The 27619-nt window shown below is 39.2% G+C and overlaps 1 protein-coding gene across 3 annotated transcripts in view; it reads left to right on the top strand.

The window, feature by feature from the left end:
* Positions 1-27619, top strand: part of MEGF11 (multiple EGF like domains 11) — a 409367-nt gene that overhangs the window by 356992 nt on the left and 24756 nt on the right. For all 3 annotated transcript variants that reach the window (XM_063448765.1, XM_063448767.1, XM_063448766.1), the window contains exons 14-20: positions 170-316; positions 3647-3781; positions 8657-8785; positions 10997-11125; positions 15617-15745; positions 16823-16951; positions 17646-17879. In XM_063448765.1, the coding sequence (XP_063304835.1) occupies positions 170-316; positions 3647-3781; positions 8657-8785; positions 10997-11125; positions 15617-15745; positions 16823-16951; positions 17646-17879 (1032 nt within the window). The remainder of the gene's footprint in view (positions 1-169; positions 317-3646; positions 3782-8656; positions 8786-10996; positions 11126-15616; positions 15746-16822; positions 16952-17645; positions 17880-27619) is intronic.

The following is a 27619-nucleotide window of genomic DNA, read 5'->3' on the forward strand; positions in this document are numbered from 1 at the left end:
GTTCCGTGTCCTGCTGGTGCCCTTGGTGTTTGTGGCTTTCTGCAGATGTTCACGTTATTGGCTGGTTTCTGCCTGCAGATGTTGACTCTGTCATTGCTTTGATTGGTTTGTTTCTCTTCACTTGCTCACTCTGACAACATTGTGTTTGTTTATCTCTGTCTCTCAACAGGTGTTCACTGTGACAATGTGTGTGCACAGGGGCGTTGGGGACCGAACTGCTCTATGTCATGCCACTGCGAGAATGGAGGTTCCTGCTCACCTGAAGATGGGAGCTGCGAGTGTGCCCCTGGCTATCGGGGAGCTTTGTGCCAAAGAAGTGAGAAACCCAAAATCTGAGAAAAAATAGAGTTCATATTTTTATTCAAAGACTATACTGTAGTCAGTTAATGCACATATTGCAGATACTATTGGGCATCACCATTCATATACAGTGCCTTGCAAAAGTATTCACCCCCCTTGGCATTTTTTCGTGTTTTGTTGCCTCACAACCTGGAATTAGCATGGATTGTTTGAGGATTTGCATCATTTAATTTACAGAACATGCCCAGAACTTTAAAGATGTTTTTTTTTTTTTTTATTATTGTGAAGCAAACAACAAATAGGACAAAATAACAGAGTCAATGTGCATAACTATTCACCCCCCTAAAGTCAATACTTTGTAGAGCCAACTTTTGTGGCAATCAAAGCTCCAAGTCACTTTGGATAAGTCTCCATGAGCTTGCCACATCTTACCACTGGGATTTTTGCCCATTCCTCCTTGCAAAACTGCTCCAGCTCCTTCAAGTTGGATGGTTTGCGCTTGTGAACAGCAATCTTTAAGTCTGACCGCAGATTTTCTATTTGATTGAGGTCTGGGCTTTGACTAGGCCATTCCAACACTTTTACATTTTTCCCCTTTAACCACTCAAGTGTTGCTTTAGCAGTGTGTTTGGCGTCACAATCCTGCTGGAAGGTGAACCTCCGTCCTAGCCTCAAATACGCACAGAGTGGTACAGGTTTTGCTCAGGAATATCCCTGTATTTAGGATCATCCATTTTCCCTCAACTCTGACCAGTTTCCCAGTCCCGGCTGCTGAAAAACATCTCCACAGCATGATGCTACCACCACCATGTTTCACTGTGGGGATGGTGTTCTTCGGGTGATGTGATGTGTTGGGTTTGCGCCAGACATACCGTTTTCTTTGATGGCTGAAAGGTTCAGTGTTAGTCTCATCAGACCAGAGCACCTTCCTCCATACATTTTGGGAGTCTCCCACATGCCTTTTCGAAAACTCAAAACGTGCCATTTTGTTTTTTGCAGAAAGTAATGGCTTTCTTCTGGCCACTCTGCCATAAAGCCCAACTTTGTGGAGAATACGACTTATTGTCGACCTATGTACAGATACTCCAGTCTCTGCTGTGGAACTCTGCAGCTCCTCCAGAGTTACCTTAGGTCTCTGTGCTGCCTCTCTGATTAATGCCCTCCTTGCCCGGTCAGTGAGTTTTGGTGGGCGGTCGTCTCTTGGCAGGTTTGCTGGTGTGGCATGTTCTTTCCATTTGGTTATGATAGATCTGATGGTGTTCCTGGGGATCATCAAAGATTTGGATATTTTTTTTATAACCTAACCCTGATTTGTACTTCTCAACAACATTGTCCCTTACTTGTTTGGAGAGTTCCTTTGTCTTCATGGCAGTGTGTGGTTAGTGGTGCCTCTTGCTTATGTGTTGCAGCCTCTGGGACCTTTCAAAAAAGGTGTGTATATGTAATGAAAGATCATGTGACACTTAGATTGCACACAGGTGGACATCATTTCACTAATTATGTGACGTCTGAAGGTAATTGGTTGCACCAGAGCTTTTTATGAGCTACATAACAAAGGGGGTGAATACATACGCACATGACAATTTTCTGTTTTCTATTTCTAAAAAATCGTTTTATGTATATATTTTTCTCGTTTCCCTTCACCAACTTAGACTATTGTGTTCTGATCCATCACATAAAATTCAGATTAATAAAACATTGAACTTAACAAAATAGGTCAAAAGTCAAGGGGGGTGAATACTTTTGCAAGGCACTGTACCTCCACCACCACTTGTAAATGTAAAGGTTTACAAATGTATTCCAACAAATATTGTGCATGTTTGATTAATATGCTCAGTTTAGACACAACAGTGTATATTTTTGGTTTATTTAAACTGATTATTAGAGGTATGCATGAATACAGGCAATGTCAATGGGTTACCACTGTAACCTAAACATGGGTGATTATTGCAAGTCTCTTGTGATAGGGGAGCAGAGTCTCACATATGCACACTTTTTAATATTTTTTTGTTCACTTAATTACCCATCTGAATAACTTACATATTTGTGCATGGACTCGAAAACTGCTACTGGGATCAGTGCCTATAATATAGCAGACACTATTTTAGATCATGTAAAATAAGAGCTGCACATGCCACTGGCATTATTCATCACTTAAATTAAACCAACTTGGAGCCGAAACGAGGGTGGGCATCTTAAGCTATCTTATTGTACTATTCCAATTATTCTACCAAGAGACAAGAAAATTGACTAAATAGTTTCTATTTTTACTAACTTGAAAATGTTACACATGAAGAGAATACAAACTCTTTCAATATATGGACATAATAAGTTGAAGAATTTCTTATTAAAAAAATCATAAAAGATTGGTTGTGGATATGGTTTAATACTTTGAGATATTTGAGATTTTAAAATTGTTTTTTGTTGGCTTATGGTGTGTTTGTGCCATCCTGTCTTACATATTACCAGTAGCTGATCTTTTTTTACTAGCCTTGTCCATATCACCATGTTCTCGTAGAAGTGTCCTGTTAAATATAGGCATTAATGGTGGGACACAACCAGTATACAAGGCCAGTCCAAGTCGCACACACTGTCAGATCACTGAGCCCCCGGCCTATACCGATCTGTTTTGTATGCTCCCTGTATAATTATGTGCCATCTTACAAATTTTAAAATTTTGTGTCAGACATTACCACATTGTGTACACAGTGCTGTATATTATATATAACAGCGGTTCCCAAACCAGTCCTCGTTGCCACCAACAGTTCTAGTTTATGTATTTTCCTGGTTTGTTCCCATGGAGATACTGGAAACACCTAACCTGTGGGTGGTACATGAGGACTGTTTTAGGAAACACTGATATATTACATTCACTTATATAAAGTTAATAACTTTTCATTCCATTGTCACGGTGCTATGTATGTCATGGGTATCCAATGGATAATACATTATGCTTGTGATTATTCCCTTCTTTATTTCCCTATACACTACAAATGGGAATATATTTTTTTATTAGGATATGGTATAAAACTGTCTGTAGCACCATGTCCATGCTGTTTGCCTAAGGTTTATGCAGAGCCCACACTGTACCCTCTTTGTGGCAACTCCACTAAAAGAATGCAATCTAATTTTGAACTGGGAAAATAATTCACTGTTAACCTATTTACACCACAGTTAACAGTTAATGATGTTCTTAATCTTTTATGGCAGCATGTCAGCCGCTATGTTTATCATTACTATTACCATAAATCCAGGCATCACTAAGTGCTTTCACAGCTGTATATTTCTGCAGTGCTACCTTATCTTTTTGTGTCTCAGTGCCGTTTTATCTTGTGTGTCTTTGCAGTTTGCTCTCCTGGATTCTTTGGGCATCACTGCAGCCAGATATGCCCACAATGCGTACACTGCAATGGGCCATGCCACCATGTCTCTGGCCACTGCGATTGTTTACCAGGATTTTATGGACCCCTTTGTAACCAGGGTAAGTTAATTGAAACACATAAATTACTTAAACATGTTTGTTTGTGTTCTGATCGTGTCCATCGTTTAGGTTGAAATTAGGAGCCATTCATCAGATTTCCTAATAGCCCGAGGTGAGAAATAACATGTCAGAATGAGCAGCTGCATTCAGTTGTAAATGACCTATTAGTGACTATTGGACTTATCACACATCAATCAAAAGACTGGATAGATGCCTATTTTATAAATCTTTTTCAGTTCAGGTTAATAATTCAGTTAGATTTGCCGTCTTAATTTAATTGAATCACCAGTATGATAAAGATGCCAGTAACATTAACTTTAACAAGTAACCAATTTGAAAACCATTGTATGAAATTACTGGGTGGAGTAACAATTCAGAATCCAAAGTCACCAAAAGCAGGTTCTGTCTGTTTTTTTTGTAGACAGTGGTGTGTGATTGTGTGAATGCTGTTTGCTTATGCAGAAGGATGACTGGCCAGTGTACTGTGTGAGTCCTGGGCTCAGGCAATTTGGAGATAAGAGTGTATGTGAAAAAGGAAGTGCTCTAAACACACAGAATGTATTTATATTATGAACTGGTTACTCAAGCATCTCCTGGCTTTGTAACCTGCGATAGAACAGAGATGTCGGTCATTGGTATACACTGTTGTATCTGCATTTATGAAGCATATTACCACTGTGCTGGTAGCATCGCATGTCCACTCCCCATCACAGGCTTCTGATGCATTTAGGAGTACTGTATGGATATTTATTTATTTATTTTTGTATTTTTGCAGTGCATAAGGTGAGTACAAGCAAGCCTTAGGTACCCCAACGGCAATCCTCCTGCATGGCATTATGCTTTACAGTTGAGGTTATAGATAGAGCATGCAGAATTTTATAATATGATGATAAACAACAAGCTTAACTAAGGGTCTAGACCTGAGATTGATAGGTTATGTTAGGTAAAGTGAAATAACAAGCTTAACTAAGGGTCTAGATCTGAGATTGACAAGTAATGGTAGTTATAGCAAGGCAAGGTTAGGCTCAGATCGGTTAACAATTCCAACAGGGCAATAAATTTAGTAGATTAATCGTATTGCTCAGGAAGTAAGCTTAAAGGGTATTACGATTTGCCTAACATACTGAACCTATTATTCAATGACAGAGTGAGGAGAGTCCCACAATGGTGAGCTAGCAACCACGTGAGGTAGTGTGACTCACGGTTCACAGTGGGAGCAGTATGGCGATGCTTGCCAGCAGCTCCCTTCACCTCCTCTGTCTATATCTCGTGAGTCCCGTGGCCGTCAGAGCATTGCCACGGGTTACCATGGAGCTGAAGGGAGCTGCTGGGAAGGTTAGTAAGAGCTTGCTGCATAGTCCATGCCACTGGACCACCAGGGAATGCTATATCCCCCCGCCCTGGCCAAGTAAGAAACAGGGAGGGGGACTAAAAAAAAAAAAACATTGTATATTTTAAAAAAAAAAATTAAAATAAAAAATGTCCCCCATGTCCCTCCCACCCATTTTACACAAATTACATGCCTTCAGAAACACACACACACTCTGCATTATATACTCACACTACACAAACACACTGCATTCACTAGACACACTACACAAACACGCACACTCTGCATTCATTATATACACACACTACACAAACACACACACACTTTGCATTCATTATATACACAAACACACACACTGCATTCACTATACACACTACACAAACACACACACTGCATTCACTATACACACTACACAAACACACACTCTCTGCATTCATTATACACACTACACAAACACAAAATGGTAAATGTACAGAATATCAGTAAGTTATCGGCTATCGGCCTGAAAGTTCACAGATTATCTGTATCGGTATCTGCTCTAAAAAAATTAATATCGGTCGGTCCCTACTTGTCATCGGTCATCCACTTCCTATGCGTAGGCATTGTACAGTTCTTGCCAGGCAATCAATGGGGGAAGCAAAGTGGTGTGAGCGAGGGGATGCATCCCTCCAGCCCCAGACCCTTGGTGAAGCCTGCATTTTCGAGCCGCGGTCACAGAGCTCCGATGGTCCCTGACCTTCTCCCTTCTGAGGGGACAAGAGGTAGTGGTGGTTGTGCACCACCCGTGGCGGGGTGCTCTCTGTCCGTGCGGTCAATGCGTAGGGACTAAGCACCTTGTGGCTTTCGGCCTAGGTGGGCTAACTTTGTTGATGGGCAGGAGTAGTTTGAAAGGCTTTGCCCGCAGGAGGCTCCCTCTCTCCCCGGTGCTTACCCCTCCTCACTCTCTGGAGATTATCTTGAGGCTTTCGCTGGATGGGTCTCAAGTTCTGCCCAGAACCGTGAGAAGGCTTCATCCAGCCGCTACATGAATCTGTCTACTGGGTTAGGGAGATTTCATTGTAGCTGTGCTGTTGCGCCTGCTTGAAAGCCCGGTGCGTCCGCCATCTAATGAGTGCTCGTGCTGCAGCGATGAGCGGGAGCCATCTTAGGCAAGTGGCTCAGGACCATCTGCTTGTGTGGGCGCCAGGATAACCCTTACCGGTGGTTGGGGAGGGGGACTGGTGTGTCTAACCGCCGAGGGCCCAACTCCAGGTTGGTCAGTAACCGCGAGGTTGGCCGCCCCTCAAGGACCCGACCACTAGGTAGGCCACAGCCACGTTGCCAGAGCTTCCACCACAGCAGAACCAGTACGTTAGTGGGTGATGGTACTCTTGAACGTAGTAGGGTGTTTCAGGCTTGGAAATTGTGGAGTAGGAGTCCATAAGGTTTGTTTAAAGGTCAATGCCGCCCGGAGCTCCAACAGTGTGTGAGCGCTCAGTTCGGCGGTCCGGGCCCCCCCTCCCTGTATTGATATTTTTTGTGTACTGAAGAGTAATTCACTGCTCTCTATTGCAGTGCAAACTACTCCTTGTGCAATGTAGAGGATATTATGGCGTCCCTCTGATGCAGTGCAGAACTACAGTATAATTCCAGGGAGATACTATCTGATGCAGTACTCCCAAGACCTCTTTCTGGTGCAGCTCAAAGTACTGCAGGCTCACTGTCTGCTGTGTGAAACACTGCAACTCTGCACTATTATGTGATAAATAGCATAAGTTTCAAAAAAAAAAAAATAGATATAAAGAATGTTGCAGGTTGTATAATTATTTTTTTTTATCAGATTGTGTAAATAGTTATACATTTTTATGTACTCTTCCAGAGCAGGTAGGACACCTCTTTTTTCCCTTTAGCATTTGCTACTCTAACTCCATTGCTGGCTACACTTTATATGGACTCCAAATATGACAATTCATATCTTCATTTACCCCACTCAGGATGCCACACGTAGACCATGTAATGCAATAAGCCAATAGATTACAGGGGATCACCTTAACCCCTAACTATCACATTCATAAGCCCTTATGATCACAGTCTGTGCCTGAAAATCATGTGCTAATAAATAATGTCCTGCAAACTGTTTGAGTTTGCAGCTCTATAGAACTTTGCTGATGTTAAATGAGTAGGGCATCGTAAGATTGTTGATGTAGGATTTTTTAAAAGGCTGTTTTGTTTTGATGGATTTATTCTTCATTAGTCATTGTTCCTTAAGAATTTAAACCCTGGGTATGAACAAAAAATAATTAGGTAATGATAAAGTTTATATCTAAACTTATATGGCTCAGCCTCTCAAATTGTGCAGGCAGCACATGAAGGGCCATTATTGAGTTGTCGGAGAGTAGAATGATTTAGTAATGGGAAGGTGATGAGCCCTCTAATGCACTGTACGTGCAGCTCACTTTCCAGATTGTCCTGTGTGGTTGTGTCTACTCTCGTTGTATCAAAATGCAGATAGGATGCTGACTGATAAAGATGATACTGAAATGTAGCTTTATCACTGCTACCAGCCCAGCTCCTCATTACCCAGATCACTGTTTCCTTACGAGACAAAATCAAAATAGAGTTTAAAAAAACATATTCCTTGGGGAGGGAAATCTTATCAGATAGATGGGGTGGGGGGCCCAGGTGTCTAGGATTTAGAAAGCGTGAGCGGCGGTGAGTGGGAGGAAGGATGCTGATGTGCCTGTCACACAGTGAGCGGATTATGGTGTCTGTGTGATTGGACTGTCTGTGCAAAGATAAGGTTTTATCACAATGGCATTTTTCTGATGTTTTCTTGTGGGATTCTGTTTTGTGATAATACATTTCATTCCCCCTCATTGCCGGGGAATAATGCAGAAACACCTCATCCAAGCAATTTATTAGAGTCCCCTAAACCTCATCGTTCTGATGTTTTTAAACCTCTCTGTAAAAATGAGAGGAGAGTGGAGCAATGACCCACACCCCTAACATGGCAGTGAAGTGTTGCTTTCCGTCTGTTATTTTGTTTTAGCTATATAAAGAAAAATCTGAACTTCAAGTTCTATTCTTAGCTACAAAAAAGTATTCTTTGATGTTTTAAATTATATTAATTGCAGCTTCCTACCTTCTATCATCCTAATCAGAGCCCAGACTGCAAAGTGCTCCTGATTTTGTGATGTTGAAAAAGATTTCTTGCTAAAAAACATAATTCATCGAAGGCCAACCTGAGACACAGTGTTAACAAATAATGCCATCATACATTTTGGACCAATTATTTTTCTTTTTTACTATAGTCAAACGTGCTTTGCTCTTCTTTTATTTTATACAGTTAAAGATTTTTTTTTTACCAGCCTCTTATTAAATATTAATATAAATAAAGACATGGGGTGTGCATAATTATTAACGCAGTATAATGGAAGGAAAATTGAAGAAGAAAAAAAAGACAGTTTGGCTAATGTATTTTTTAGTAGATAGCAGACACTGCTGTTTACTTATCCTTATTGTGGTTATTGTAATGATATCATTTGTGTTCTGCCCTCATCTCATAGTTTGTCCCAGTGGAAGGTTTGGAAGGAGCTGCACTGAGATCTGCACATGTAGTAACAATGCTACCTGTAACCCAATAGATGGGTCATGCCAGTGCTACCCAGGCTGGATTGGCACAGATTGCTCTGACGGTAAGTTACAATTGTACATTTTATTATAGCAAGTTTATTTATTAAACACATACTGCTCTATTTACTAGAGGTCGTTTTTTTAATTTTTTTTATTTTGCACCATAACAAAGTTGTGCGAAATTGCTATTTGCTGACTGATGTAACTTTGCTCTGACAATCCAGAGTAGGAGCACTTCATGAGACACAATTGAAACCGTTATGCCATTTGATATTCATTAAATGCTGGGGGGGGTGGGGGGGGGGGGTTGTGCTCCAAAAGAGCTTGATTACTAGCATAAATGCTATACTCTGTGAGACCAGGCATGAGGCCTCAGTAGGTGAGCATTGACAGTAAAATGTACACTTTCAGTGGTGTCCCGTCTCTGATATTGGAAATTAAACTAAAATAAGTTCTAAGTGTTGAGCATGTCATTAATCGAGACTCTCCATAATTCGATAAAATAAAAGTTAAAAAATACATAGTCAAACTAAGTGCGTTCTCCTCTTTGTTTATCTGTATATCTATGTAACAGATGCAGGCCTTACTCGTGTCTCCTCAGCATTTCTCACCCATTGGCAGTCTCTAGCCTGAGATACAATGTAGCAAAGTAGATTGCACAGTTGCAAATGTATTACTTAAACAGCAAACGATATGTAAGTACAACTCATTGCCTTGACTTGTTTTGATAAAAGTCCTGGATAGTACTGAAATTTGGATGAGCTATACTTATATACCATTGCTGTTTAAAAAAATAAACTAGCAATTGTTTTGAAAATCGCTATAAGTTAAGCGAGTGTTCTCTGCTTTGCTATATTATATTTCTTTGTATAGATTTACATCAATACACAATACTATTCAAATTTCACAAGAAGTAAGGCCTGCTTGTCAGAACATTGTTATTGGTTGCCAAGAAAACAAATCCCAGTGCTCCCACTGAGCAAGAAAGTTATGAGAAGGCCTTTATGAAACCTTTTCCTGCCTTGAATGCTTAGTGCACACAGAACATTTTATGAAATTGGGCCTCTTATTTTATGCATTTTTGTGAGATATGATGGCTTTTATTTGGCCAGTTTTGGCTAAAGAAAGAAGATATTCAATAAAGAATTGTAATGAGTGATAAAGTTTCAGTTGTCTTGGGAGTTATCTCTTACCTCAAGTTATCTTGGCTCACCAAGCAAGGCTTTGGGCAGTTGCCTATTTGGCCTAAGGCTGGGGCTGCCTCTGTACTCGTGCTTCGATATGGCAGCTCTTTGATACCTGGCAGGGGTTCAGGACAGCTTGCCCAACAGACCGCACCACAGAGACAACCGCCCCTGACCTCACTATGCTACTGGTTGTGGATTAATCTTTTTTATTTTTGCCTGTGGTACCTACTGGATAGCATTACTTTTATTTAACAATATATTTATTTAGCCTGATTTTGTAATAATCTACACTATTGCATTGTCAGCTGATCATTTGAAATCCACATAAATATTTAAACATTACATTACTTGTGTACAGATTTTCATTTTGCTTTATACTTACTCCCTTTTCGCAGCACCAATAATCTTGATGTTTCTAATAACCCAGCAAAAAAAAAATTATATTTGAGTATTATATGCAATGGATATGCTGCTAGCCATATAGTTCCCTTTTCATTGTGGTTCATTGTATTTTGTAACTGGTAAGCACATTTGACATTTACAATCCTCAGGATCTACCTACTTATAGACTGTGAGCTAGTTTGAGCAGGGTCCTCTTCAACCTATCGTTCCTGTAAGTTTTCTTGTAATGGTCCTATTTATAGTTAAATCCCCCCTCTCATGATATTGTAAAGCGCTACGGAATCTGTTGGCGCTATATAAATGGCAATAAGAAAGAAGAAGAAAGAAAGACTTACATTTCAGGCCTAATCTTTCCGTTTTTCAGAAGTGACATTCTGGGAGTATCCGCAATGATTAACCAGAGTTAGTGTTATCTGGGCTCTAAGCATTGAAATAATACATCATAATCGTTTTTACTTATATTATTATTATTATTAACTTGCATCACACAAGATTAAATTGTAAATGGCTTCAAGTGCTATAAATAATTATTAGAACTTTCACCAACTTAGCTCATCCTGGCTATTGCTGTTTAACTGGTTAAAACGTTACCTTTATACAATTCCCATTACCTTTCTATCAGCAGAACAAATACATTTTGTTTGTGTATTTCTTTTAAATATTGCTATTATTATATTTTTGCAGAATGTCCTCCAGGCCTCTGGGGTCCGGACTGCATCCACACTTGTAACTGCCATAATGATGCAGAATGCAGCTCATATGACGGAGAGTGTAAATGCACAGCTGGCTGGACAGGGCTGTTTTGCACACAGAGTAAGAATGGTTTAACATCAGCAATGTGATACTATACAGTTTGTTAAAGCTACCCTTCACAGTCTGCTCTGATCGTAATAAGGCACATTAGGGTGGAATTTCCCTTAAACTTCATGCATATGTATGTGTGTGCATGCCAAGTCATCCCATTTTATTGGAACAATGTTTATATCACATAAGGTGCCCCAGATCACCAACGGCAAGTTGTCAACCACTGGTGAAGACCTGCACAGTCCTGCTCTCCATGCATCCACGATTCATTGGAGTGGTGGCACTCATGGAGAGATGGCATTAAAGGCCAGTTAGACCTAGACTATGAGATACTGGTGGTGACCAGGGTAGACAGATACAAGAGAATATACCGGATTATAAGACATAGCAGGTAAAGATGGGATAGGTGCATGACCCTGAACAAATCAGTGTACCCAGAAAGTCTCCAGTATATAGCAGCCCTAGATTCAGAGCTTCAGCCTCTAAAGCTCCCATGCAGTGCCTTCGAAGGTTAATGGATTTTTCTAGTCTTTACATTTTATTAAATGTTTATTTTTAACAATTACTATATATGTGTTTATACAATATTTTACCAGAAAAAAAATATTTCTAGGTTTCACTAGTTTTCATGTCTAGAAATTGCTGTATAAAAAAAAACACTCAATGTTCAGTGCAAGCTGACTTCACAACTTCCATTTTCCATGTTAATGTGAACTGAGCGTAAACGGAGTCTTGTAGTTTGTATATGCCAGGAGCTTATCCCTTTCTCCTAAAACCGAAGAGCTTGATTTGTGAGTTAGCGAGTAGCCCAATAGTGAATTGGCTCATTTTTGGCTCTGTAGATGCTACTAGGCAATCCTCTTGATAAACAGAAAACTTTATATAATGCACATGACTGGTTATACACAGTTTGAAAGGGTTGCTGCACGTAATGTATAAACCTATAATTTATGACCAATGACATTGGAAGCATTATTACGTAAATATGAAAACTGCTAGTAATTAGGAAATATGGAGATGCATTTTCTTAACTCCTTTTTACAATGTGGCTGCAGTTAATCTTGTCAGCCACGACATCAAAACACCTTTCTTTACCTCATGCAGGATCTATTGTTTCCCCTGCTGATATTGACTGGGAAATAGTACACAGTTCATTAAATAATCATATTGGTATCCTGTATTCTACGCAGAATACAGAGCAATGCCATACAGATGCAAAGTGGACTTTACAACAGTTACATAGTCCACAGTAATCAATATATCACATATAATTGCAGATTTGTAATTCTCAATATAAAAATGCTGTTAGAGAGCAATGGAGCCAAGTGCTTGCAGATCTCATAGTTAACCCCCTACACTACCACATCCTCCATCAATATGGTTAAATATAATAACCAATAGATGTGACAAACAAGCCAATTAACCTACATTTTAAGGTGCCTACTCTGAATTGTCTCTGCCAGTGTAAGGTAACCTGAAGACAATCAATCAGGCGGCATTGATGTAATCTGCCTCCAATGTCAGTCTTCCACTGAGATTCTTCTAACGAGTAACTCACTTCTCAAAAGACTCCACATTATCATAAAGAACTGAGCAACAGTTTCTTCACTACACATACAGTGCCAGAATGGCTCATTATTATGTATTTCCTGACAATTGCTCAGGACACTGGGCCATCTTCCTTTTGTCCCCTCTTATTAATCTGCCCTTTGTGGACCATCTATGTTTTGCAGTGATTTATTAAGTACTGTAGTAGATAAGTGTCAATGGAATGTTAGATCAATATTGAGGTAAAGTGGACCTATACATTTGCTTATCTCATTCAGTATCCTGTGACATCAAAACTGTGTGCTCAGCTCCTAAACCTATTCATACTAATTCCTATTAATGCTAATTTGTCATCTCCTCCATCATTATCATATGCAAAGATTTTAAGACATACACAATATATATATATTTTTTTAATTGATGTCTTCTTTTTGTTCGATAAAATGTTAATAGAGGTGGAAAGCACAAGTCAGCATAATTAAATATATAAGTATATACCAAAAGCCAAACTTTTAAAGGGAAAAACTGACTGTGCATGCTGAGAGCCAAGCCCAGATTAGTTGAAGATCCAGGAGTTTCCCAAAAATGCTGCCCAGAGTACCAAGCAACACGCGTGCATTGTGTGTCTGTTAGACATGACACTTTGGATATGATTTACCGCCCTCTGGTGGTCTACAGAGCAATTTGTCACAGTGAATGCAAAGCACACTGGTAGGAAGTCAAAGATAATGTTTGATATAACATCTAGTGCACATACATCATAACTCACTAGAATCAAACAAAAACAAACTTAAATATATAAGAGGTATAAGCAGGATCTACAAATAATCCCGTTGTTTTATATTTAAAAGAAAAAAATGTGTTCGAAAAACAGCATTTACAGCTTGTAACAGGACCCGGAATTCTCTGTAACCTATTTTAGGTGTTGTAAGGGATTATTCTGCTTACATTTTTTACTTTAGTTTATCTCCTGATTATCATGATTCACTAACTTGCATAAACTTACACATAGGTTTCTACAAGACCCATGATCCCTAGCCATTTAAAAAAGTTTAATTTAATTTTCCCTTGAGTGTACATTCATGCTTCTGGGTGACTTTTTCTTCAAAATCCCTGGGCTGTGACGCAATTGATTGTTTCATTCACTAACCCTGAGCTAGAAAAATATCCTGTCACTTTAAACTACTATGCTTATCAAAGATAGAGGAGATCTGAAAGGTTTATGACATTGTACTTTATTCCTACTCAGCCAACAAATACACATCGACTCCCTCTTACATAACTTACACATGAGCTCATACCATAATTTTGCACATTGAAATACATAATCACGCAAGCAGTTATGGCTGGGATCAGATACATTTAGCAATGTTTGGTTTGTAAAACAAGCAAGTCATACCACTGCAATTATTTGATTCATTACTTTGAGCAAAGTAATACACTCCAATAAACCCAGTCTTTTCTTAGGAACATTACTGATATTCCCATGTACTGTCATATTGTGCACTGTAAAAGGTTTAAAGTAAAGAAGCTAACAGTTATGTCTAAGATTAGATAGATAATTTTACAAGGGTTTGCTTTCCAAAACAAGTCAAGCCATTTGGTATAGATTGATCTCGTAGTCTCTTTATCTGACTCCCTGATATAGTTGGATTGATGTTTGATACAAGACAGGTTGTAGGGACACACTTTCTTATGAACTGGAAATTCGAAAACTATACATTGTCTCTGGAAAGATTACACAGTTTAAATAATATAGCTAGCCATGTGCATTATAGGTCATGGTGCTAGGAGAGTAGAGCAGGTAGGCAATCTTTTAGCTCACTGTGCCGAAATAGGATTGTTATGTCCCGTAGCGTGCCGGTCCTATTTTTTAAAATTGAGGTGTGCATGTTGCCGTATTCTGCCTGTGTTATTTATACTACAGTTGCTTTTGTATCGTTGTATTTGTGCGTAAATTAGCTATTATATTGTATATGTTCATGAGTAGTTTGTGGTATCGTGTATGATACCTATGAATGTGAGCTGTGTATGGGGGCTGCTTGTGGAATTGTGTGTGGATGGATTTGTTGCATTGTGTGTTTGGTAGTGTGTGTATGTGTGGGGCTGTTTGGGGTATTGCATGTGAGACACTGCAAGTTGGGTTGTGTGCATGTATGTGTTAGTGGTGTTAAGTTTTTGCAATGAGAGGAGGGTTATTCTGTACCTCTTTGTATATCTAGCAGTGTGGGTGGCTTCCCTGGGTTCCAGTGGGTACCAGGCTGGCCAGGTACAGGTCAAGGACAGAAGCTGCAAGAGCAGCTGCGGGCTGCTCTACTCCAGTGTAGATTCCCATTCACAAGTGCTGGGATGAAGTGATCTGAGATCACTTCCTCAACGTGCTGCAATGTGTAAATTGAGGATTGTCCTTCACCACCTTTTCGTATTAGCAGGTATCTGAAGTTTTACTGGGACTCCTGATAGGCCTGTTTGGCTCTAGCAGCCTTAAGTGCCGTGCAAAGACACCTCAAGAGCCGTGCATGGCACACGTGCCATAGGTTGTCTAGACCTGGAGTAGAGCATCAAGAGCCTGCTGAGAAATGCTTCCAGTAACTCATGGGAAAGGGAGATAATATGGATGTCAGAGATGGCTTCCCCCTTACCTCAGATTAAGATGGCATGGTAGAGTTAAAACTTACTCCAAACAGCAGGCAAGCACTTGTAATAAGCTCAAACATGATTAGAACTAAATAAAACATTTTAAAAATCACTGACGTTTTATGAAAGTCTGAAGGATGATACAAAAGACAGAGCATTCCTTAAGATGGGAGCAGCCCTACAGTGGTCCTGTCAGTGTGAAAAGTGGCGATCCACTTAAAAAATGTTGACAATTCTATAATGTTGGCACATTAATAAGACTTTGCATAGCTCGTCAGTGGAAGGCAGTGGTTGTGATGTGGTTCTATTTCTCAGGATGCCCATCTGCCTTTTATGGAAAGGATTGTGCCAATGTCTGCCTCTGCCACAATGGAGCGGACTGTGACCATATCACTGGGCAGTGTACATGTAGAACTGGATTCACAGGAAAGCACTGCGAGCAAAGTAAGTAGTAAGCTGTCATCCAGTTAAATGTATAGCATCAGATCATCTACACAATCTGGTTCTGTGTATCTCATGCCTTCCCCATTCTATATCCCTTGACAGTTACTTAGTATCTCCAGGGAGCAATCGACCATCCCACTCATAGGTGTGGGTGTACATGAGAAAAGATTGACACATATATTCTCATATAACAGCTTAAAGATCTAAGAACACCTTACACACGTTGATCAGGTTTAAACTGTCAAGGGTTAAATGCTTGTCATGTGCAAATTACACCTCATTCCTTCCATCTCTCCTTTTTTTCCTTTCTTGGCAGCATGCTTAGAAATGTATAAATCCATGCAGCATTAGAGAAAAACAAGTATTGTTAACACAGAAAAGTTCATGAATTCTTGTTATGTCTCAGTCACTGCTTACAAGAAACCACTGAAAAAAAAACAGGTCTGATTAAATGCAAAGGTTGTTCTATTAAATACCGTTTTCAAATTACGGTAAGTGCAATGTTTGGAGACAGGAGAGATTATTGATAAAGTCTGTGCTGTTTTAAAGTAATTTTTTTTTTTTTTTTTAGGTTGAAGGTTTTCATTATAGTTTAAGCCAATTTGAATATTTTTGTTACAAGGACTGGAATTAGCATAATATTTTAAGACTGGTTTGGCTTTGAGTTTTCATCCTATATTTTGGGTATTTGTTTTAACCTTTTTATTGTAAAAAACATGATTTTGGAAAAGGAACATCAACACTATATTAAAATACTTTATAAGTGGTATTGCACTAATTATGCATATATGGGAAGTAAATGAAAAGCTGCACAAATTAATTTGTATTTTGTGTCACTTCACCATGATATCAACTGGCAAAATGACCTAGACTCGCCCAGCCATGATCCCCTCTGTTTTTTTTTTTTTTTAATTCTTTATTTTTTTGGTAGAATCCAGTTTACAGACCATCACAAAGAGTATATAGTATGATATCTGTTACAAAGAGTTTATGATCCACTTTACAGTCGATTCCCCTCTGTTTTTAATTGTACTGTACAATGTGGAAACTAACTTTTGTATGCATTTAAATTTTTAGAGTGCCCACCAGGGACATTTGGATATGGCTGCCGTCAGCTTTGCGAGTGTTTGAACAATGCGACCTGTGACCATGTAACTGGGACCTGTTATTGTAACCCCGGATTCAAGGGCATTCGTTGTGACCAGGGTGAGAATTTAGATATTCAAGATAACCTACAGCTAGGCACTTACATTAATAAATATAAAATAAAGAAATATATATATATATATTTGTAGGCAAAACATAAGTTGTGAAACTGCAGCTCTTAAACTGCTTACTTGAACTACACCTCCCTTTATTACTTATCAGCCATGTTCTCTATGATTATGATGTAGATTGCAATACAAAAGGACAGCTGGGGGCCTTGGGCACAGCTTGCATAAACACACAGATCAGACCTATGTAACAGCGAGAGACAGGGGTAAAAGACTTTTGATTTTTTTTTGCTGCTTTTTTAATCAGACACCAGTCCTCGAGTGATATTAGCAGTGCACCCTTGGGTGAATTATGTTTGCTCTAGACATTTCAGTATATACTTGTTTGTAGAATACTTTGCTTTGTTAGCAACATTATTTTCATGCAGAACTTTTTCAATATTAGCTGCAGCCCATGTGGTAAAAATTGTCTTCATTCCCCAGAGTCAGATTTTTTTTTTGTCTTGTGTAATGTTATATCATATAACATGTGGATTATGCTAGTGTGTGCATTTTTTTATATTATGAGTAGCATACGATTAATACTTTCAGAACTACAGTTAGTCAAATCCTTCACGAACATTCCGTCACTGATCCTGATCAGTTTAAGGTGGGAATTTCTATAACATGTCCCTCTCTCCTCACAGCTGCCCTAATGATGGAGGAATTAAATCCTTACACCAAAATAAGTCCAGCACATGGGTCCGAGAGGCATTCAGCTGGAGCAATCATCGGTGTCATTATCTTATTGCTGATAATTATGACTCTACTAGGACTCTTCCTGTGGTACCGGCAGAGGCAGAAGGACAAGGATCATGATATGCCCAATGTATCCTACACACCAGCCATGCGAATTACAAGTACAGACTATTCTCTGTCAGGTAAAGTCTGTACTAGTGATTTCAGTGGATATTTTCTCTGACTGCTGCCCCCTTCTGTCCACCAAATAAGGAGACAATGTATATGTACTAGATATCCAAACATAGAAGAGGACACTGATTAACACGGTTTACAGTCAAAAACCAAATCATATTAGTGTGGCAGCTCTACAACAGCTGGAGGGCTGTCGGCTACCCCAGGTCTAAAACATACTTGTGAATTTCACATTACTTATTGAATAATTTATGTATATTATTGGATAATTTATGACTTATCAAGAAATTACATCCATAAATGATCAAATCTGATTTCTTCAGATTATGGAACTGAATTCTAGTAAATGTACCTTTTCTATAAAATATTATAATCTGATGATTTGCTTCTTTTGGAAGAGTCCTAACCAAGAACTGTGTATATAGTATCATCCATTGGACATGCAGTCCAAGTGGTAGAATAGTGGTAAAACTGAGCAGTGTGTATACTATCATCCATTGGACATGCAGTCCAAGTGGTAGAGTAGTGGTAAAATTGAGCAGTGTATATAGTATCATCCATTGGGCATGCAGTCCAAGTGGTAGAATAGTGGTAAAATTGAGCAGTGTATATAGTATCACCCATTGGGCTTGCAGTCCAAGTGGTAGAATAGTGGTAAAATTGAGCAGTATATATACACTATCATCCATTGGACATGCAGTCCAAGTGGTAGAATAGTGGTAAAATTGAGCAGGTTGAGTTTTAAGGAGAGGTGTAATGAGGTAAATACTGTCACATATACGAAATAGAAGCAATTCTAAATGTGGAATAGAGCAGCCACAGTCAAAAAACAATGAAATACAATTTCACTCCTCATGTTCCACCCTAGATCATGGTTAAGAAATATGGTTTATTAACTAAAAAACGAATCTTAGAAAATAAAATATCAACGGCTAATCTTAGCCTAGAATAGCCAAGCTGGAACGATAGCAGCTATTTTAGCCTCAATTTTGCCATTCAGATTTAGGTCTTAGTTTAATATTTTTTGATAAGCTTTTCAGGGACACAACTACAGAATACCGCAACCAATGGGAATCCCTGCTCTACAATGTCATAAAGTGAGATCAAATTGGGTTTTCTATTGTAGAGGAAAGTGGCATAAGTCACACGAACAATTAACAAGTATGTATAGAATAGTGTGAAATGTATAAGAGAAAACAATCCACTTTTGCTGCACTATGCTCTGCAGGCTAACATTTCTTACACAAAATGAAATTACAGAGCCATAATTAGTAAATTAGTTTGTGAGAGAAACATCAAAGTAAAGAAAAATAAAATAAAAAAACAAGATGTGGAGGTTCTACACATAAAATCCAAAGCAATAGTGAATAACCACACAACACAAACCAAAACACACTATACACTCAAACCGAGTTACAAGATGGGTACACGGAAACGTACACTAGGGTGAATCCCTATGTTAAGGCACAAGACAAACCTGTCTATTATGTTACGTTACAGTAGGTTATGTTTGATATTGTTATCCAATGGTTACACCTGCACAATGTAAAGAGGAAATAAAAGAAAAATCCCCTGACGGACTGTGACAAAGATGACATCAATGCTCATGAGGACTTGTTATAGCATTTCTGTACAGTCAGCGTGGATGTACTTACACTGAATATGTTTCGTGGCTTCTGCGTAAGCCCGCGCAATGTTATCATGTCACTTTGTCCGAAAGGATGCAAAAATAAAGTACGGTACTTAAAAAAAAACAAAAAAAACAAGATGGGGCAGATGCTAAAGTAGGGAAGGGTGTGGGAGAAGTTATAGAGATGCTAGCTACTATACTGAATCTGGAAAATCCAGAAATTTTAATATGTTTTCAATCCACTTTTTGGAAGGAAGGAAGCAGTGTTATGTACAAGAGCAGTTAACTTATCCATGTGCATAGCATCATTCATTTTAAGGAGGGTGATAGAGATACATTTAAATAGCATTCTGCTAATGTCTTTTGTCAGTCAAGGCAGCTTTAAATAATGTTTTCATATGATTTTAGTGCGTCTATGGGTTTGGACAGTAAAAATGTCCTTTAGTCAAAATGTATTAATTTATTCAGCACTCTTTTTAAGTAAACATTGTTCCAAGAAGGGCAAGTACATCATATGTGAACAGATTTTACCTATGTTCCTGCACATTGTCCAGTACAGATCTATAGAAGCTTTAAGGCCCATATTCTCATTTACTGAGAGTCACATACCACCTAATTTAGGTTTTGATTCCTTTTTACATGAAAGTTACACATATAGAAGACTTGGCAATATTTCCCATATGTCAAAAAAAATACCAGAGTCAATAGCCCATCTCAGCTCTGCTTTCAACATAGAAACATGGGGTAACTCTTTCTAGTCTAATATTAAGATAAACATGTTGTTGGACAGAAATCGTTCCTTAAAACTGTACTTTCATGCCGAACTTACCTTTCCCCAATCGCTTCCTCTTCTCTCCCTCTCTCAGGATCTGTACTTTATTTCTTCTTAACTGATCTAGTTTTCATTAAAACCTAAACCAAGGTAGGGACTACTTTGTCTTATGTATTTTTCCTACGTTTCACCAGCTTTGACCTACCTCCGGTGGGTCAAAGGCATTTTCCCACAATACTCACCCTTTCCTACGTGATCTTGCGAAGCCTCCTTTCACTATTCCCGAACATCCTGTCATTTAGAATGAGAACAATTTGTCCATTCGTGTTAGGATGACCTTCGGTACTTTCTGTTAGGATTGGAATTTCATTAGAATGAATGAAACTCCGATCGTATTCGTGCCGGTATTAGGGAGTTATCACGGTATTAGGGAGCTATCTCCCAAAAGGCTGAAAGACCTGAATTGGTCTTTAAGCCAAATTTACTAATACTAAGTAAAGATTACTCAGTATTAGTGATTAGTTGCTGCTCGCTGGGCGAAGATGGATTATCTTTTTTTTTTGCGAATTTGCTAATTATGGATTTTTATTTGGCCTTTTTTGGCCTTTTTGAGGGCTGAAAAAAGAATATTTTAGAAAAAAAGAAGACATTTAACGGTAAATATGATTTTTTTTTCATTTTTATGTATCTAGTTTTTTTGCCCCCCCCCCCCTCACTACTTTTAGGGTGAGGGGAATAGGTAGGGCTTATTTATTTGGGGGGGTTGGGTTGGAGACCCCTAGTCACCTGTGGGGGGGGGGGGTATTTTTTACATTTAGCCCCCACCCGTCGCCAATAGGTGGGGGCCAGGGGGGAGACAAAAGTTAGGAAGTGGCAGGGAGCCAGTTGGAAATGGATTTGTTGCATAAAGCGTCCCTTAAATGGAGTTTCATGCATTTTGCAGTGCCCTGGGCTGTTGTATTATTTACTAATGGTAATGTGGGCAGCCAGCTTGCAATATTTAAACCAAAACTCAAGTTGGAAAAAAACAAGATTCCAACTTCCTCTCATGTCTGCAATTTTAGTCTAAATTATGTGATGTGTTGATTCCATTTATTCATGACCTTACCCCAATAGACCTAGAGACTGTTGGAAATCATCTTGTTTCTTGCAGTTCTATGCTAACAATACATTTATGTTCATATTTAGTTTCCTTCTTTCATAAATAGCAAAAAAACGACTTTCTTGAATAATTTAGGCAAATAGCCTCACCCCCACCCCAAAAAATAAGAAAAGCTGATCTTTATCATATTACTTGGGGTAATTCTACAGCACAGTCAACGCAGTTGTTTGAAATGGCTTAAAATTGTTCCTTATGTTTAATGTTCTTCAAATTTACATCTATAAGCATTCTAAATTTGAAGTTGCTATGGTAATAGCTAATGCATTAGCAGGTTTGACTGGATAGTCTATTTTGTTCATGCAAAGTGCCTTTTTACACTAAACCCCTTCACTCAGTTCCACTTCCCCAGCACAAAGCCCATCCCTCTTCACCGGCAAAATTATCTCATCGAATGAGATACAGTATTCACATTTTACATCAAGAATAAAAATGTTGCAAATGTATACTTCAGTATTAAAAACTCAGAGGTTTTTTGTGTTAGGAAAAAGAAGACAAATTTAGATTTATTCTGAAGATTCTGACATCAAGCAATGGTTAGGACAGGGCTGTTAAGCATTCAGGTGTTGTAATTATTCCACACTTACAGGATTCTTGTAATGATACAATAGACAGTGCTTTGCTTTGCTGAGAAATCTCGTAGTCTTTATTTACAGACACCCCTAAAAATGCACTAAATCCTTAATATGGAAATAGGGATATTTATTTCCCATAGTGTAATAAGTATTTGTAACAGACACATGTAATTCATGATATAAATTTTACTCTTTGGGGCCTAATGGAGCAAGTAAAAGGGAGAGGGCGGGAAGGAGGTTGGTTTAGTTGTACTAAGGCTGGTGAATGAAAGTACAGTCTATTTAGTAATCACAAAATTTTGTACTGATGGACAAAAATCACTCAAAATAGCTGCATTCTAACCGGATATGCATTTCTCAAATTTAAAGGGACACAGCTATACAGCTTTGTGTAGTCAGTCTCTGCAGCTTTTTTTTTTTAATTCTTTATTTTTGTAGTGCGAAAATTACAACAAGCTCACAATGCCACGATAGCTAATGTAAGCTTTCCGGATCAGACACTGATAAAGCATTTGATACAGCTGCACATTTTTACAATATAATAAACAGGCTAAGTCTACATATGAAGATATATGATGCTGGTAAAACATGTTGCTCTTTGTCGCTAGGTTGTACCAGCCTATCTGAATGTTAGAGCAAGTAAAGTAAACAGTAGTTGAAATCTACGCTTATTCAAGAATAGGCTATACATATCATGGATGTTGTGTTGCAGTGTGCTGCGACAAACACCGAGAGGTGAAGTAAGAAAAAAGCATTAGAAAAATAAAAAAAATTAAAGAAAACATAGGTAACATTGACATGGCACCGATCAATGGCAAGTAGTGGAGTGTTAGGCAGCTAAACAGTATACATCAGCGCTGTGCATATAATGAATTATATAGTGCGAGTGATATCACACATGCTCGATATGCCCCGGTAGCTACTCCCCGCATAGTAAAAACCATCATGAAGGGTGGTCGGCCTGGCATTCAAACACCCTGCACATTTTAACCTATTATATAACACCAGTTAGGTGAAATGTTGCAGTGCATCTAACTATGTGAGGTGGTGTGTATATCTCCGTGTACACGTCTAGTTCCTCTTATGTGTTGAGGCCTGGGCCTCTTATATCATGTTTGGGTTGTTTGTCTTGCTATAGAGCTAGGGAGAGCTGCTGCTTTATTGGGGCACAGTTGTACCCTTGTCTCGGCTATCTGAGGGATTGTATAGGTATAAATACCAAGCTCTTGTGGTCGCCTGAGGGCGTGGGGGGTGGGGGGGATACCGTTGACTCGGTCTGTCGGATTGATTTGAGAGTGGGCTATTTATATGGGTACCCCCTTTTGTGTTGCACTGAATATTTAAAAGAAAAGTTGAAGGGTAAGAAAAAACTAAATTAGCTAGGCTATTTATAAATTCTAAACTTTTGAGTTAGCCCTGTAGTTTTGCAGAGCACTATAAGGCTACTTTGTGTGATGGTTGTTAGTCCCAATGTCCTTATCTGGTATTGGCAGATCATATCAAAAACGGTTGAAAAAATATTACTAATAGAAAAATAGAAAAATAAATTAGGCTGTGGTGGTACCAGGCTGGTATTGTTAGGGGACAACAGTGTCTCTCTGCCTGCAGTCCGAGGCGCTTCAGGTGGTGGCTGCTGCATGGGTTTCTTTCCTTGGGCCCCGTGGGACAAATGGAGGTGCAGTAGCTGGATTCCAGATTTGGGTGGTGGTTAACGACCCACAGTTAGCCATGGAGTCCCCTGGGAGCCCCAATGTAGGTAACAGTCCCTTTGCTCCCTGTAGATCGTGAACTGGGTGCGTGGTGTCTCTATGTTGTACCTGCAGGGTGCGGGGTGATCTCCATCGGTATTGTATGTTGTTCGCTCGTAGGAGGGACGTGAAAGGTTGGAGAGAGCGATTCCAGTGTGCCCATACGGCCTGTCAGGTCTTGAAGGATTTGGACCACGTCGGCCTGTAGTGTGTGTTGTAGGCCCGCTAGCAATTCCTTCAGGACTGCTGTTGTGACTGGAGCCGAGTCTGGTGGTAAGGGTGGCGGCTTGGGGGCCGGTAGTGTAGGTACATGCTCCTCCACTACTCCGTCTGAGAAATCCTCAGAGATATCAGAGGCATAGTCCGCAAAGGCGGACATCTTGGGTTCCCCAGCTCTTTGGGCCTGTTGCCAGAGTTCCCCTATGTTCTTACTCATGCTTGGCTTGTCCGGCTTAGCTTTCTTGGTCTTACGACCCATGGTGCCTTCATCTTCCCGGTGCTCCGTTTTGGGGTTATGTGGGAAGAGTTTATAGCCTTGTTTTCTGTGTGGCTTGTTGGTACTGAGCAGTTCCAATGTGCGACCATTCAGTTCAGCAGCTTGGCTCCGCCCCTCTGCAGCTTTTTTAATGTAAACACTGCCTTTTCAGAGAAACATTGATCATCATCATCAAAGGGAAATATTGGATTCAGTGCTTCTCTTTTAAAAGCATTTGATTGGATGAGAACGGCACTTGCCATGCATGTGCTTCTCGTCCACAGTGATTCTCAATGAGAATCATTGGATTAAATAGGAAGCCAAGGAAGCAATGCCTTGACTGTGGGATGACATGACCAGAGACAGAGCAGGTGTCAACACCAAGTGAGTATCAGTAGTGGGGGGAAAAAAAGGTAAGTAATAATCTTTTCCCCCTTTTTATTTAAAGGGACACACTACCAAAAAACCAAAAACAATATACATCTCTGTTTAGTACATATACCCCAGTGAAACATGTATGCATGAATTAGTGTTTTTTTTTTCCCTTGGGGTATATTTAAAAACAAATTACAAAAGCTACAGTTCTCTTAAAAATTAATATTAGGGCCCCCCTTTTTTAAAGTGTTTTTATTTCTATTAGGGAACCCACCGTTGGCATGGATGGGGCAAGGGGAGGGGTCAATAGGTCCCCCACTTTATTCTAAATATTAATATACATCGGCATGGGTGGGGACACTGGAGGGGACAATATGTCTCCATTTAATAACTATTAGGGCTCCACCCACCGGCATGTGTAAGGATGGGGACTATATGTCCCTCTCTTATTGTTAATATTAGGGCCCCCATCTGCCATGCCCCCATAAAAAGTAAGTATACAGGCTGTTATTTCCACTGCATTTTTTCTAATATCTGGTCAGCAGGGCCGGACTGGGAATGAAAAGCAGCCATGGAAAAAATTCTATACCGGCCCCATAATGCATTGCGTCAGTTTAGTGTGCAGATATGGAAGCAGGAAAAAGAATTGAAAACCTGAAAACTATCACTCAAACGTGAAAGAAAGCACTCATAGGGCTTCAAAATAAACAAAAGAGCAGATTTATTGTAAGCAGACGTGCATTTGCAGTTTCAGTCCATTTTCTTGATATATTTAGAAAAGTTTGGTCATTTGGACTGAAATTGTAAATGTATGCTATTGCACAGCAGTAGAAAATGATGTTATCCTGTAGTTTTTTTTGTGTTTTTTTTAAGTAATAAGAGTTTACTCTTCACTTTGGCTGACAACTGTAAAAATTTCAGTCAATGCCAATTCAATTCCCATAGGAAAGCATTGGGGGCCTATTGCGCATGTGTGGCATCAATGCATCTCTATAGGGAGCGATTAGCGCCAACATGCAGAGTGTGCAGTACTGGACTAGGAAGCATCTCTAGTGGCTGTCTGAGTGACTGTCACTAGAGATGTGCCTAAGCAGCAATGTAGACACTGCCTTTCTCTGAAAAGGAAGCATTTACAGGGACAGGCTATAGACACCAGTACCACTACATTAAACTGTAGTATGTAACTATAGTGTCCCTTTAATACGATGTCTTTCTCTCCCCGGTCGACTCTGAGTTACAAGGAAAGCAGGAGACACAAATGAAGATGCATTTTGTTTGTGTCTTTCTCCCCCAAGCCCCTTTCATGTGTCTCTTAGCCCCATTTTCTATTTCTATTTCTCCCTTTCCCTGGCCCTTCTGTGAGTGTCTTTCCCAGGCCCCAGCACCTCTATGTGTAACTTTCCCCACAGCTCCTCTGTGTGTCTCATTCTCCCCTTTCCCAGCCCCTCTGTGTGTCTCTTGTTCGTCTTCCTCAGCTCCTTTCTGTGTGTTCCCCTTTTCCAACCCCTCTGTCTCTTTCTCCCCACACACCTCTGTGTGTCTTTTTACTCCCCAGTCCATCCATGTGTCTCATTACCCCACAGACCCTCATGTGTCTCATTTTACCCTCTCCAGTCATCCATGTGTCTCAGTAGCCCCCCCCCCCCATGTGTCCCATTAGCCCCCAGCCTCCATATGTCCCACTAGCCCTTCCTCCCTGCCCTCCATGTGTCCCACTAGCCCTCCCTCCCAGCCCTCCATGTGTTCCTATAGCCCCCCAGCCCTCCATGTTGTGGGGATATTTATGCGGTGATAAATATTAAAATAATATTTTCATAAAAATTATCAGAATCTAATTTAATAATTTTTATTATATCAAAATTGATATTGAGAATTACCCACTATTTAATTCTCTTAGATCCTAGAGAACGATCATTATGAGGATTTTTACTCCATACAGTAAATCATAATTTGATTATAAAAATATAATTTATTGTGACAATAATAATAAAATAATAATAATATGTAACATGCATGATATAATCAGTGAATATTTAGTATAACATAGGCATACAATATGGCAATGTTTAAACAAATCCAGCAGCTAAGAGTAATCAACTGTCAAGACTTAAGCAAGATTTATGATAGGTTACTTCACTTAGAGAAAAAAAAAAAAACTAACTTCACAGGACACAGAACACAGAACTCCCAGCACAGCTAGAAGTTGTAAAATATTGGCTATCAGTTAGATCCTGATTAACTATTCCACTGCTGGCTAGAATCCTCCTAGGCATATAATATCCTATTCTCATTTCAATTTTAATTAAAATAATGTTCATAACCATTCCTAGAACCATCCAATAAGAATCATCTACCAGATTTTACATTAGCCGAATTTTAACTCTCCTAAATTATTATTATTATTGCCATTAAATACACTATCTTATTTCAGAGCAAATCAATACATCTGGATAAAAACAGCGGTATGCTAACACGTGATAAATATATCATTAATATATAATTATCTTAATTCCACCTGCAGAATGGAATGTTTATAACTATATATTCTTTAGTTAACTAAGATTTCTAATTTGAAATCTGACTGAGATTTATCCAGGCATATATTCCTGCTATGAGTAAAATTTCAATTAATTTAAATTAATTAAATAAAACCAGTATAATTACCAGTTATGTAAAGGTTCTCAACAAAGGATTTCAAAGCTCCGTTCCAGGAATTGAATGCAAGTATGATTATGTGTATAGGATTCTATGTAATAGAAAAGTGGTGTTGGTTAGAAAGTAATAGTAAAATTCTAAGTGTCCAGGAAGTGTTTCTTGAGTTGTGTCCAAGAGAGTTTGAGAGTTGAGTGTTAGTCCCAGAGTGTGTGCTGAATCTCTGTCCTAAATCTCTGTCCTGAGTCCCCCATCGCCCCTTTGTTCTCACTTTTTAAAGGGCCAAACTTTCTGTACGTCATTAGTTGATCTGACGAATAGGAAACTGTAGGTGTGTCTAGTTTATCTAGTATCATCTAGTT

Source organism: Pelobates fuscus, chromosome 3 (genome assembly GCF_036172605.1).
Source record: "Pelobates fuscus isolate aPelFus1 chromosome 3, aPelFus1.pri, whole genome shotgun sequence".
Lineage (NCBI taxonomy): Eukaryota > Metazoa > Chordata > Amphibia > Anura > Pelobatidae > Pelobates > Pelobates fuscus.